Here is a 15,544-nt window from a genome sequence, read left to right as displayed (position 1 = left end):
GTTTAAAATTATCACAAATTATAATGACTGTCGATAATACTCTTTAAAAGTAAAAAATTACGACTCTCTTCGTTTTTATGGCTGAAAAATAACATTATTATCAACGTCAATTCAATATGCGTTACATCTTTATTAATATATGTTTTTTTTTTTACGGAGTCTTTATTAATATATGTTGTTTTAATCAAATTGGTATCAATTAAGTTATTATTTCAATCATAAAAATAAGAATGACCATTAACTTAGATTTTTAAACAACGTATGTCGTTAGTAATATTTTAAATATTTTTAGTAGTGGTCCACGATAGACCACTTGAATAAGTGGTTCATATTAGAATTTACCTTAAAAGTAATAAAGAAACATAATAACTTCCAAATTATTTTTCTTTAGTTAAGTTGACAATGAATCTGATCAACTCAAAAATAGTTTGAGATTCAATTTGATAGTTAATTCGTTAAATTTAGTTCATAAATTAAATGAGTCGAACTTGAACACAAAAATTAAGTCCGTAAAGTAAATGGGTTCAACTTAAGCTATAGTTCAATTTGTTTGGTGACAATATTTTGTGTTATAAGTTCCCTTTTAAAATTAAACTAATGTCACTAATCGTTAGTTGGTTTATTGGTGATTGACGCTGAATTTTATAGAGAGGACTGCAGTTCAATCCCCCACAACTACGACCGGGAGGGACTGAAACCACTTGATGTCAGAACTGACCCCCGAATCAATTTTAACTTGTGGTGAAAGAAAAAAAAAATTAAACTAGTGTCATATGAAAGCTAGAAAGTATTGTCGACCTTCTTATAGGAAAATGCTAAACAGTGCCCCGGGGTACTAGTTAAGCATACCAATATGGAAGTTTTACCTCAAATTTTGTGCATTTAATATATTAAAAACATAATAGTCATGTATTTAGCATTAACTTTATCTTTTGATTTCTTTTTTTAGTATGCTTAACAAGTGTTCGAGGCACTGTTTAGCATGACCCTTCTTATAAATACCACGAAGGTAAAGTTGTTTTAAGTGTTATATTATTGGTTAAAGGTGGCTATTAATTAGTTAAATCCAACACTTAGGGTCTGTTTGATAAAAATAAGCTATAAGCTAGCTGATAGCTGAAAAGCTTGCTTATAACTGATAGCTGAAAAGCTAGCTAATTGAAATTAAAGTGTTTGGTAAAATTAGCTTTTGAAGTGGTTAATAAATATAAAATGACATAATTGATAGTGGGTAGTTTATTTTTTAGAGGGGTAGTTATTAAATTAAAGGGTAAAAATGGAATAAAGTGTAAAAAGCTATAAGCTCAAACGCTACTTGAAATAACATCTGAAAAAAAACTATAAGCTAGTAAAAAAAGCTTATTACCAAACACCTCTAATTTTTCGAAACAAGCTTATAAGCTCATAGAATAAGCTATAAACTAGCTTATTTGTGTTACCAAACACACCCTTAGAAATCTCACACAAAAATTGCCTCCAATTCTACTATTCAAGTCCCAGATTAGTAAATATACTTCCTTACATTTCTTCATCTCCTATATATAGAGACATAGAGTGCACCAACAAACATGTTTTTTCTAACGAGAACAAGTTACTCATGTTGTGTATGGTGCACAAGTCTCGAATAACATTATAACGAATACGAATTTTACAAAATCGATCGTTGGATTGATAGATTATATCATATAGATCGTCCATAGAAATTTTTAGAAAAATTGAAAATCATTTGATATGTTATTGAGACTCATCAAAATTAACGGTATTTAATAAAATCTCATAAACCATTAATTTTGATGGGTCTCAATAACATATCAAATAATTTTCAAATTTTCTAAATTTTTATATGGATGATCTATATGATATAATCTTTCAATCCAACGGTCGATTTTATAAAATTTGTATTCGTTATAATGTTATTCGGAACCTGTGCACCGTGCACAACATGAGTAACTTGTGCATGTTAGACTTGCCAACAAACATAAGTGGCAGTTATGAAAAATCTTCTTTCTAAAAAAATTGATCATTGGGGTAATGTAAATTATATGGCTTTTAGTTAATTTTTTAGATTGAATGATTTAAAGGATCGCAGGTTGTTCTTTTAGTTTTTTTTTTTTTTTTTACTCTTTTTGTCATGTGATTTTTGCTATTGAGGTAAATCGAGTTTGAACTATTAATCTGAACTGAGTTGTTTGTAGATTTTAATCGAGCTGAAAAAAGTATTTGTGGCAAACTTCGTCGAATATCAAGATGATTCAATTCTTATCGAACCGAATTGATTTCAGCTCTACTGATGTCATGAGAACTTGTTTTACGACAAAAAAAGGGTTAATTAATTTTTAAAAAAAGCACAATGAAAATAATATTATGAAAATGTCAAAAATAAAAAGGTTTTTGTCTGGCTTATTAAAAATTAAACAACTTCACAAAATGAAATATTAGGAAAATTGGAGTGCAAATTTTTTAGTTGACTCAGCCAAATTTATTGTTAAGATCTATTTGTGACGTCTAAGACTGAAGAGTGTAAAGAGTAATTGGCTGCTGAACGATTATGGATAATGAACAGGTTTTACAATTTGTAAGTGAAGAAAGATAGATGAATGAACTGAATTCACATCAAAATTAGAGAAATTTTGAGATCGTGCAAATATGAGTCTTTAAGGTTGAAGGAAAAACTTATAAGAATTTAGTTGTACAGCCTATACCAATAAAATATATCTTCATTTTTGTAGCCTATATAACAAAAACTAATATCACAATTAATCATACTTGACTTAAAGTACTCTTTGGATAATAAACTGTGTGAGTGAGGACAAATTATGATAAAAAAACTCTATCCATTTGTAGAAACAGTCAACAATACATAAAAGTTGATGTTACACTATATATTTCTCACAAAATATAATTTAGCTACAATTGAATAAGTTTTATACAAATAAAATATAAAATCCATAGCACTTTCGAGGTGGTATAATAAGTGTTTTACTATGCAATTTTAATATTTTAATCTAAGGACAACAATCATTGATCCGCAGCAAATCAAAAGCTGAATGTTGGGCCCAATATCCATGTAGCCCAATTGGTAAGTATAGTCCAATTAATTGTTGAAGTTTTTTGTTTTTATTTTTATTTTTTGACAGAATTAATTGTTGAAGTTGAAATACTATGACAATAGAGCTTTTTAAAAATAGCTCTCTAGTCCCATTATTATATAGTCCCTAGTATAAATTTTGGGACTTGGGAGGCCAATGAGCATTTGAAAGGGTTCTAAAGAGAAACTTCCAAGCTATTAATCACATAAGGTCTATAATTTTGGGCCTAGCCCACATCTTAAGAGGCCTAAAAATATCAAGAATTTGAGAAGAAAAATTCTCACCCCCCTCCTTCCAAGACTCTCTTTTTCCTCCAAAATTTCATTTTTGTCCTTGCGAAAAAACTTCAGAATGTGGTTTCCGAAATTTTTCTAGTTTAAAAATTACTTTTAACGGCAAATATTGAACAATTAAATGCATCTAATTACACAAATATTCATTCAGTTTAAAATACAAAATTGTCTTACGAACAAAGGGTAAACTTTTTTTTGCTTTTTCCGGTAAATCTCTATTGCAAGCAATAATACTCCAGTGCCATGAATACATGGAACATCCAAAGTGTTAAGCGACAGTGTCAAATCTATATATATATATATATATATATATATATATATATATATATATATATATATATATATATATATATATATATATATAAATCCTAGATAGTTGTGAAATTGTCTATCTAAACTCTAATCCATAAAACAATGAAAACCTTTCATTTAGCCACATCATCCACTTACATCCATTTAATGTGGGGTACTAATTGTAATTATTATTATTATTATTATTATTATTATTATTGTTTTGGGTTATTATTCATTTTAAATTTTTTTGTTCATTTTATTATTTTGTGTATTTTTTATTTTTTTTTTTCAAAAAAATTAATGTTTTTGCTAATAATATTTTGTCTAATCTTTGTAAATATAAAGAGTTGGTCGATTGTCAGTACTACTTTCTAATGTTAGTAAAACAAAATAGATAAAATAAAATTTACTAATGGTTGTTATGCCCCGTATGATTTTTATCATATTCGATATTTGAGTATGAGTTAAGTTGGTTTATCTTTGCTCCAATAAGTTTCAAATTAATATAAATGTCAAATTCGATAATACAGTAGTTTTTTGGTAAGATATAATGAAGTAGTTTATCCAACTCAGAATCCTTCAATGAGATTTATAATATAAATAAAAACTTATGTTTCAACATCGATTGTTTTCCGTGGTCAATTATATGTTGTCATTTCCATAGTTATTTTGAAGAATGAATTAAAGATATTGTTAATCAATGTTAATGAAGAATATATCAAAGTAACTTCAAATGTGATGTATAAATAAGTTTTTTAAATGTATAAACATCTATATATATATATATATATATATATATATATATATAGGGGTTTTCTAACTTAGACCCTAGTTAGGTCTAAGTTAGCAAGGTGCACCTTTTGAGTTGGACCAAAATACCCATTCTTTTAATTTTTGAAAGAATAGAGCAACAGGGGCATTTCTGTAATTTTACATAAAAAAAAAAATAAAGACACGCGCCCCCACCTTCTTAAAAATTAATAGACGTGGATCCAGTGTCGCGCGCGTACGGAAGGACCATGGTTACAGACCGTTGATTTCCATCAGACAGCCAAGATGTGATCTCATTAAGGCTGTCTGATTGATCAGACAGCCCAGATCATCCTACCATCATGTCTGCGCCACACTAGATTATAAGCTGGAGAGAGAAAATTTTACTTTTGAAAAAGGCAGCCACGTGTCAGCATATGACTGGGTCTGCCTGATTTTTTTCCATTTTATGCTTTAAACTCGATTATTTCGTCGTAAATTAATTTTTTATTTTTTAATTTTTATACCAAAATTCATAATTTTTTTTTCTCTACAAATAGAGACTTGGTTCGTTTGATTTGGACACCGAAAAAAAAACGCGATTTTTCACTACTTTAAACTCGATTATTTCGTCGTAAATTAATTTTTTATTTTTTATTTTTTATACCAAAATTCATAATTTTTTTTTCTCTACAAATAGAGACTTGGTTCGTTTGATTTGGACACCGAAAAAAAAAACGCGATTTTTCACTACTTTAAACTCGATTATTTCGTCGTAAATTAATTTTTTATTTTTTATTTTTTATACCAAAATTCATAATTTTTTTTTTCCTACAAATAGAGACTTGGTTCGTTTGATTTGGACACCGAAATCCTTCTGAAACCATTTATATGGTAGAATGGTTTCAGAGAGTTGTAATCTGAAACCATTTTGCTGGTAGAATGGTTTCAGTAAGTTGATTACTAGTTATTTGCTTCTGAAACCATTTAGCTTGTAGAATGGTTGCACATAGTTGTATTCTGAAACCATTTTACTGGTAGAATGGTTTCAGTGAGTAATTTATTAATTGTGTTTGCTTCTGAAACCATTTATCTGGTAGAATGGTTTCAGAGAGTTGTAATCTGAAACCATTTTGCTGGTAGAATGGTTTCAGTAAGTTGATTATTAGTTATTTGCTTCTGAAACCATTTAGCTTGTAGAATGGTTGCACATAGTTGTATTCTGAAACCATTTTACTGGTAGAATGGTTTCAGTGAGTAATTTATTAATTGTGTTTGCTTCTGAAACCATTTATCTGGTACAATGGTTTCAGAGTTGTAATCTGAAACCATTTTGCTGGTAGAATGGTTTCAGTAAGTTGATTATTAGTTATTTGCTTCTGAAACCATTTAGCTTGTAGAATGGTTGCACATAGTTGTATTCTGAAACCATTTTACTGGTAGAATGGTTTCAGTGAGTAATTTATTAATTGTGTTTGCTTCTGAAACCATTTATCTGGTACAATGGTTTCAGAGAGTTGTAATCTGAAACCATTTTGCTGGTAGAATGGTTTCAGTAAGTTGATTATTAGTTATTTGATGAGATTAAGGTAGTGAAAAATTGGGTTTTTTTTTCTGTGTCCAAATCAAACGAACCAAGTCTCTATTTGTAGAGAAAAAAAAATTATGAATTTTGGTATAAAAAATAAAAAATAAAAAATTAATTTACGACGAAATAATCGAGTTTAAAGTAGTGAAAAATCGCGTTTTTTTTTCGGTGTCCAAATCAAACGAACCAAGTCTCTATTTGTAGAGAAAAAAAAATTATGAATTTTGGTATAAAAATTAAAAAATAAAAAATTAATTTACGACGAAATAATCGAGTTTAAAGTATAAAATGAAAAAAATCACGCAGACCCAATAATAGCGTGACACGTGTCTGCCTTTTTCAAAAAGGTTTCTCTCTCCGCGGAATCCTGTCCACCACGCGCACCTGTCGGCGCGTGTCATGCACGCGCGTGATTTTTGTCAAATGAGAAGCTGCCACGTGTCCTGGGGGGGGGAAAAAGAAGTGGGGGCGCGTGTACTGTTGCATAAAATTACAGAAATGCCCCTGTTGCTCTATTCTTCCAAAAAATTAAAAAATGGGTATTTTTGTCCAACTCAAAAGGTGCACCTTGCTAATTTAGACCCAACTGGGTCTAAATTAGCAGCCCCCATATATATATATATATATATATATATATATATATATATATATATATATATATATATAAATTTAATTTATATGCACCGTCGGTGTAAAATTATTTTGCACATTCGTCCAATAATATACCGACACATCATGTATGGTCATTAAAAACACTTGATGTGTCACATTCATTAAATGATGTGACAACGCGTCATTGGATGTATGTGTAAAAAAAATTTACACCGACGGTGCACAACAATTAAACTCATATATATATATATATATATATATATATATATATATATATATATATATATATATATATAATTCCTAGATAGTTGTGCAACCATTAATCTAACCACAATGTATGAGTATGACCACAAACCGATTTCATAGTGACATGACAATTTATGGATTACCAACTTATTTTGGTAGATGCAATAGGATCCATTGTAATCTTTTCGAAATGTATAAACACATCTTTAATATCTATCTTATATTTACATCACTTTTATTATTATTATTATTATTATTATTATTATTATTTTGTTGTTGTTGATATTATTATTATAATTTTCATAATACTTATTGTTTCAATTTATACGAATGATTTTTCAACATTATAATATAAAATACCGTATAACACCCGTGCATCGCACGGGTGTGGGACTAGTATTGAGTAATTAATCATTCTAACCCTTTGTCAAAACAAAAATCATTCTAACCCTTTTTTTTTTTTTTCTAAAAACATTACTAATGTTATATATTTATATCTATACTATATATAAAGAGAATATCTGAGTTTTGGTGTGAACTTTTCATAATACCAACAATATCTTTGATTTTTTTTTTAGCAACAGACACATTTTTTTTAGCTTTAAAAATCTTTTATTAACAAACTGACCATAACATAATGCATATCGTTTTTTTTTTACATAGGTTAGACAATCGTGATTTACTATATGTAGAGGTTGAGATTTGAATGTTGGACACTCTACTTATTCGTCTTAGAGATGAAATTATAGTCACTAGATACCCATAAAAAAAATTATAGTCATTAGGCTATTTGACAACGAATCCATTTATTAGTATTTGATTCTCAAGATTTTTCCTACTTTGCATTGACACACCATTCTTTCTTCCTAAAATTTCTTTTAAAAACTAAACTAAAAATTAGGGATGTTCGAGGGTCGGATTTGGTGGATTTTAGCCAAATCCGTTATCCGACCCGATCAAGGTTAATTGGATTAAGTTGGATGTGAAATCTGTATATGTTATGTCAAACTCGAATAAATCCCAACTCGGCGGTGAGTGTGTTGGAACGGATTAGGTCAACAAGTCATAACATTTAAAAATTCTAAATATTTTTTGTAAAAAAAAAAAAGATATGACATTATATTTTATGAGAATTTAAAAATTTATACTAAATTTTACTATTTAAAATTTAAACACTTGAAATTAAGATTTTAACACATACAAATCTTAAACTATATTATAAAAATAAAAAATATAATAATTTTTTCAAACAAGTTAGATTCATGGGTTTAGATCATAAATCCAGAGTTAGGATCCTCTTCATTTCTCATTCTTTCCCTTTCCTCCATTAATATATAGTTTTGGGAATATAAATGCATAAATGTGATATTAAGTGGGTCCAAATACTTTTTATACACCAAAAAACATTTAAAAACTTTGGTAATGGAAGAAATGGAATGATAGAAAATGGAGAGGATCTCATCTCATAAATCCATTACCCGAACCAAACCACTTTGGGTTTGAACGAGTTCATGTAAAATATAGATTGAGTTGAGTTGGTTAACCAGGTTAAACGATTCACCCGTACCCGAAAACACCCCTAGTAAAAATCCAACTTGATCTTTAAAAAAAAAAAAAACTTTGTGGCCCAATTTAATATCCGACAAAAATAACATTAGGAGGACACACTAGTCTAATGGTGTGTTTGGATGAGAAAGGAAAGTTGAAGGAAATAAAGTAGAAGGAAAGATTGTTAAAAGAAAGAAAGTAAGATGATTTTAAAGTTGTTTGGTACAAGTGAAAATGAAAGGAAAGAAAGTGTTATTTTTAATAAAATGACATTATTACCCATAACATTTTAATATTATTACAAGATAAGAAGGGCTTTTGTGACATTTTGATTAAAACGATGCTTCCTGCAAGTTTTCTCTCCATTTTGGGGGGATCAACTTTTTGATGCGGGGCGCACGAAAATCTTTCTTTCCTTCCCTGTACATAGACAAACCAAACAAGGGAAGCACGGTTTCCAAGGAACTTTCTTTCCTCTCTTGAATCTTTCCTTCAACTTTCACTTGTTCCAAACACACCCTAAGTCTTTGATTTATTTATTATAACAAAAGAGATGTTGAAGGAAGTGTCCAGACTCCCTCATTATGCCAACCTCTTAGAACTAACCTTCTAACTTATTTGATCAAGGATTTTTGTTAAAAAAAAAACTTATTTGATTAAGGATTTAAAATTTCAAATCATAAAATTTCAAATCATCACATTTTTCGGGAAGAAAACTCTTGCGTGAATTTGATTGTTAAATTGGGTGCTAACCGCTAATCATTCAAAATCTCTTGTAATGGTGAATGAACGAGAAAGGATTCTCTCAAAAAAAATTCCTCAATTTTTACTTTTTGGTCGTTGGTTCACTTTTCTATATTTTTTTATAATTGAAATATTATCACATGTATTTGATCCAATGATTCAAATGCACACTTTATTTCCTCAGTTTATTTTTTAATGGAGATAATCCATTTACCTTGTCTCTCTTCGGCCTTACCGACTGATGTGTTAGGAATGTCATTTATCATGACATAGTTTTTAGTTGTTTTTTCCTGACAAAAAAAAATTAACTAATTTGTTCTTGATATATAATATTTAGAACTATTGTGGTCCTTTCTTCGGTCCTTATTATAAAAAATAATTTATTTTTTAGATTTATAGAATATTTAATGTATTTGGTTCATATTAGACCAAATGCATCGAACATTTTATGAATCTATTTTTTTTTTCCTTTTTGTTTACAATGGAACTGAAAATCGAACTCAGAACCTCTAGTATACTACTACCTAAACCCCTAACCACTAGACCAAACCTAATAACTTAATTTTTTTTTTTTTAATAATAAAAACTAAAGGGAGTAGTTCATAAATTCTACCTCATTCGATAGAAATATCGAAATTGATAAATCAGACACCATAATCGGAATTCGAACTCCGATTCACCCACTTTATATATGTAAGTTTTCAATGGCTTAATGTTTTGTCTATATAAAAAAAAATAGAGAAAGTATTATTTTTGTCCAGAATTAAATCAGGCCAAGAATACCAAATTGAGTTTTCAATAAAAAAAAAAAAACAAAACTTATTTTAATATTTTTACACAAGAGGAGTGCTAGCAACACACTCTTTAACAAACACACTCCAACACACTCTCTTTTATTGGTTGAAATTCATATGGGTCCCATAAAAAAATGTGGACCCATATAACTTTTATGGGATCCATGTGAATTTCAACCAATAAAAGAGAGTGTGTTGGAGTGTGTTTGTTAAAGAGTGTGTTGCTAGCATTATTCTTTTACACAAATAATAAAAACGTTTTATTATTGAACCCACGTGTCAGTGTATGATTAGTGAAAGTAACCACTACCCCTTTTAGTGGGTTGATTTGATTCACCTATAAAAGGCCAGCCTTTGAATACCCAAAGCACTTGACTTGGCTTTGCGGTGAGTGAGGCACCATTTCATTCTCCAACAATTTCGCGCAGCCACCAACACTCATTTTTCTAGGTTAATATCTAAACCTACTACTCTTCATTTTCATTCTATTCTTCCTACTTTTGTTTACTCATCAGGTTTTTGTTTTTTTGTTTTTCCTTTTCTTCTTCTTTTGTTTCATTTTTTTACTTTATTCTTCATACTGTTTCATTGAATTCTCGCTTGATCTGTAAGATTAATTTCTTATTATTCATTTTTTATCAATTTGGTTGTGAAAAGTTATTTTCTTTTTCACTTTTTCATTGATCTTACGTAAATTCAATAACTGGTTTTTTTTTTTGTGTGTGTTTTTTTTAATATGAAAAGTGGTGATTCATTAGTGTAGATTAGATCTTGATATATTATTCATATTTGTTTAGATTTCGTTTGTGAGATCAGATCAGATTCTGCAAATAATCATGTTTGTAAAAAAAAAATCATTTTTCATTATTATGTTTTGTTCAAGTTATGATCGATTTTGAAATTTTGTTGGTGTTATGTTTTGTTCAAGTTATGATTGATTTTGAAATTGTGTTGGTGATTGTAGATTTAAGTTTATTTATTATTTGTGATCTGTGATTTACTGTTTAATGTGTAGGATAATGAATGGTATTTGAGATTTCATTTTCTGAATTTTTGAATTGCACCATAGATCAATTGTTATAGTGTCTTGATCTGTCCATGTTTTCTTGAATAATTTTCAAACTTGAATTCTGAGTGCATCTGTATGTAATCAATAATTTGAGAAAATGAATTAATTGAATGTAATCATTGTTGGTGTCGTGTTGGCGTCCAACACTGATATGTGTTGGACACCTACACGCCTTCGATCAGATGTGTTGGTGCTATAGAGTTTTCAACTTATATATGTTGTTTGTTTTACTAAGCCATAGACATGCCTCTAAAATTGTTAGGTTTTTGCTGATTTTTTATGACCTAAATAATTGCATATGCCACATTGCTTGTTAAGATATTAGCTATGTTTTTCTGTCCGTTATTGTTAGATCACATTCCTTAATCTATGAACCTTATATGACATTGTGTAATTTGGATTGTTCAGGAAAGTCACCATGGTTGATCAAGTTCAGCGCCCTAGAATCATTGAGAATGTTGCACGCCAGACCGGTCTTTCTATGTACCAAAGCAGGTCATTTGGAAATTACTCCAACCCTGCATTGCAGTATCCAATGATGCCGGCATGTAGATCAACAGCGACTGACTTTTCTACTATTGCAACAACAGCCTCCCCAATCTTTGTTGCCGCTCCTGCTGAGAAAGGAAACTTCGTTGTCGACTTTCTCATGGGAGGAGTTTCAGCTGCTGTGTCTAAAACCGCTGCTGCTCCTATTGAAAGAATTAAGCTTTTGATCCAGAACCAAGATGAGATGATTAAAGCTGGTAGACTTTCTGAACCCTACAAGGGAATTGGTGACTGTTTTAAGCGAACAATGGCTGATGAAGGTGTTGTTTCTCTATGGAGAGGTAACACCGCAAATGTCATCCGTTATTTCCCCACTCAGGTTAGTTCTATTGTTTCTCCCTTTTGATTTTTTAGTGTGCTCAAATAGCATAGCAGAATTTGAACTACATAGTATGAAGTGTTGTCAAATAATGGTTAGCGATGCTAACTTTGCAATTCATGTTCTACTAGGCTTTGAACTTTGCATTCAAGGACTACTTCAAGAGGCTTTTCAACTTCAAGAAGGACAAGGATGGTTACTGGAAATGGTTTGCTGGTAACTTGGCTTCAGGAGGTGCTGCTGGTGCTTCATCCCTTTTCTTTGTCTACTCCCTCGACTATGCTCGTACCCGTTTGGCAAATGATGCAAAGGCTGCAAAGAAGGGTGCAGGCGGAAGACAATTCAACGGTCTTATTGATGTCTATAAGAAGACATTGGCAACTGATGGTATTGCTGGACTTTACCGTGGTTTCAACATTTCTTGTGTTGGAATCATTGTGTATCGCGGTCTCTACTTCGGAATGTATGATTCCTTGAAGCCAGTTCTCCTAACTGGATCATTGCAGGTTAACATTGCTCATCTTCTGTGTCATTATTTTACAAAATTCTTTTAGTTTGACTAACTTAAGTGTGTTGATATGTATTATTATTCACATTAATATTGTTGTTACTTATGTCTTGTCTAAGATGAATTATTTGAGCTTATCTATTGTCACGAGCATTTGTGAGACTATTGAGGAGAGCTTATGAAAACAACTTATAACATGTCTATAAACTGTTTTCAACTTCTTTCCATAAGCTCTCCATGATAACCTATGAAAACGACTTATAGTTTATAAATAGATTATACATAAGTACTTTTATGATATGTGTTTATGCTATAAGCACTTAAGCTGTTTATCCAAACATGGCCTTTGCATCTGATTTTTTCCTTAATGGCTTTGAATTGAATCATTTGCTGATAGCTATTTCTATTTTGCCTTGTCTCTTGAACATTGCAGGATAGCTTTTTCGCTAGTTTTGGACTTGGATGGCTCATCACCAATGGTGCAGGTCTAGCATCTTACCCAATTGACACTGTCAGAAGAAGAATGATGATGACATCTGGTGAAGCCGTCAAGTACAAGAGCTCCTTGGATGCATTCAACCAAATCCTCAAGAATGAGGGTGCTAAGTCATTGTTTAAGGGAGCTGGTGCTAACATTCTCCGTGCTGTTGCTGGTGCTGGTGTGCTTGCTGGTTACGACAAGTTACAGGTCATAATGCTCGGAAAGAAGTACGGATCTGGTGGCGCTTAAATTTTTGTTTTGGATATTGATGAAAATATTTAGTTTTGAGAATTGACCATAAGTATCGCGGAAAATTTTATTGAAATAATTGTACTCAATGATCCCATTTTGGATCAGAAGTTTCTTTATTTTTAGGCAAATTTTTGAATGGCAGGCAAAGTATCTGTCATATTGAATTTCATTTTGTTTGATTTGAATTTTGGTGAGATATTCTATTTTTTATTCTATCTATTTATTGTTCATGAGTTACTTTTTTTACTCTTGATTAAAATACATATTCACATTTTGATTACTATATGGTGGAATAAATCTCTTGCTACCTAATTGATCACTGTTCTTTAAGTAAATTGTTTTTGCTACACATTTACTTCTCTTTTTTGACATCACCAAATATCATCGTTCTTCCCTTTGCCATCATCTCCTTTTCCTGGTATGAGAGCTTTATTGGGTTGGATCAATACATTATGCTAAGAGCAACCACAATTAAGTTTAAGAGCTTTTCACTTATATATGTCATTCAACTTCAACTCTTTCCACCAATGCGAGACTTAACTTACACTTGATATATGTTAACACTAGGAATATATATAAAGATAAGAGAAATTTGGTTAGTCAAAGAAAGGGTGCATTTAAGTAAAAGAGGAGTGTGTGCAGAAATTTAAGTGACGACAGGGTTTCGGCCCAATATGAAAGACTAATAAAACAAACCAGAATAAAAATTTTATCTAATAAATATTTGAAGCATAATTACAACTAATTTTATCTAAAAAAAACTATAAAGTTTTCATACCTTAAAATTGCTACGAATAATCTAAATGGCTAAAGATTGTGAACAAATCTTAGCTCAGTAAAAATGTTGAAATTATTAGGTCAAATCGAAGTCCAACGATCTTTCACTTGTGTGCGTGAGTTTCCAATGACTACTCTATCTATAAAAAGGCTAAAGATCTAATAAAAAATTGACTTTTAATTTATGCAATTTGAGCTAACGAGCTAAATCGAGTTGTTCTGGAACTTAATTCAAGTCAATCTCAAACTAAAAAAATAATGTGTCAAATTTTAAGTTGAACCAATTTTTATTGGAAGCACAATAAAGAAAGACGCCAAATCTATTTCAATGATTTTCAAGTTCCAACCCAATAATCTATTTTTTATAATTTTTTTAATAATATCTATTGTGATGTCATTTTTCTATTACAATTGACAAGAATCCAACATTATCATCATTCTTTTTTTTACTCCCTCAAGAGAACTTTTGTCACTGCTCCTTTCTCATTTCTCATATCATCATCTAAAGTAAAATAAAAAGGACTATCTGAATGGTTTTTGCAGTTAGTTTCTCTCAAAACCTTATTTTCTTCAAGTCACATACATCCAATGTTCATGGCACAACTTTAGAGGTCAAGTGTTGCTCACAGTCCCAAAGCAAAACAACTAAGTCAAATATTGAAACAAAGAAACGGTGTTTGAGATGCAACATCCTTTATTCAAATCAACATAATTCTCCAGTTTCTTGCTCTTTCCATGGTCATACAAATGGTATGTTTATATGCATTCATATTTGATATTCCCTTTTTCTATAGCCACACACTATATAATATAATAGGATAAGAGTTTACAATATATGTACTCTAATATATTTTTGTATCTTGTTATAGAATCATAAAATGTTTATACAATTATTTTCATAGTCTAATATGATTAAATATTTGTGTAAAAAAAATTATATGAAGAGTGAGTATCAATAGTAATTAAATTAATAGGATAGCATGCATGCCACTAAAATACTGTCATCTATTGACCAATTTAGAGACTTAAAATTTTTGATACCTGGAGTGATCGATTTAGCAACCAATTTGTATAAAGTCGTCATGCTAACAATAGCGACCAAAAAATTAGTCGCTAAAATTTGGAGACTTTTTACAATTGGTCTCTAAATGATTTATGACCAATTTAGAGACTGATTTAGCGACCAATTGTTCAAATATAAGTTGCTAAAGCGGTCACTACCTAGTCAAAAAATTTGATGTCTAAATCGATCAATAAATAACAAGTTATAATAAAATTGTAGGAGATAGAGGTTTATTTTCATTTTCTCCACCTCACCAAGGAATTGATGGAGAATGGAGTGATAAATCAGGAGTAACTGTATACAAATGGAATGAGAATAATAATAGGCCAAATACTGGGCGTGCAAATTGGAGAAAAAGATGGAGTTGTTGTGCTGAATATGATGAGAATGCTCCTCCTTGTAGAAAGGGTTGGCATGTTTCTTATGATGATGGTTACACTATGTATTAACTTAGGATTTTACTTTCATTTGATTCTTTTATATCTATGTTTTGTTTAGAGATATGGTCAATCAATAAGATGGGCAATTGTTTATGACTTCGAAATTTTAACATTTGTAAAATGACTAT

At 30.3% G+C, this 15,544-nt stretch overlaps 2 protein-coding genes across 2 annotated transcripts; both read left to right on the top strand.

The window, feature by feature from the left end:
• The first annotated feature begins 10,285 nt into the window (after window positions 1-10,285).
• On the top strand, window positions 10,286-13,366 carry LOC123893828 (ADP,ATP carrier protein 1, mitochondrial-like). The gene is made up of 4 exons (XM_045943635.1): window positions 10,286-10,408; window positions 11,436-11,895; window positions 12,027-12,401; window positions 12,837-13,366. The coding sequence occupies exons 2-4, from the start codon at window positions 11,446-11,448 to the stop codon at window positions 13,131-13,133; spliced, it is 1,122 nt and encodes a 373-aa protein (XP_045799591.1). The 5' UTR covers window positions 10,286-10,408; window positions 11,436-11,445; the 3' UTR covers window positions 13,134-13,366.
• Window positions 13,367-14,324: 958 nt separating this feature from the next.
• On the top strand, window positions 14,325-15,510 carry LOC123893827. The gene is made up of 2 exons (XM_045943634.1): window positions 14,325-14,663; window positions 15,196-15,510. Exons 1-2 carry the CDS (start codon window positions 14,444-14,446, stop codon window positions 15,423-15,425), a joined length of 450 nt encoding a protein of 149 aa, XP_045799590.1. The 5' UTR covers window positions 14,325-14,443; the 3' UTR covers window positions 15,426-15,510.
• Window positions 15,511-15,544: the final 34 nt, after the last annotated feature.

Source organism: Trifolium pratense, linkage group LG7 (genome assembly GCF_020283565.1).
Source record: "Trifolium pratense cultivar HEN17-A07 linkage group LG7, ARS_RC_1.1, whole genome shotgun sequence".
NCBI classification, from domain to species: domain Eukaryota; kingdom Viridiplantae; phylum Streptophyta; class Magnoliopsida; order Fabales; family Fabaceae; genus Trifolium; species Trifolium pratense.
This window is presented reverse-complemented; position numbering and strand designations above follow the sequence as displayed.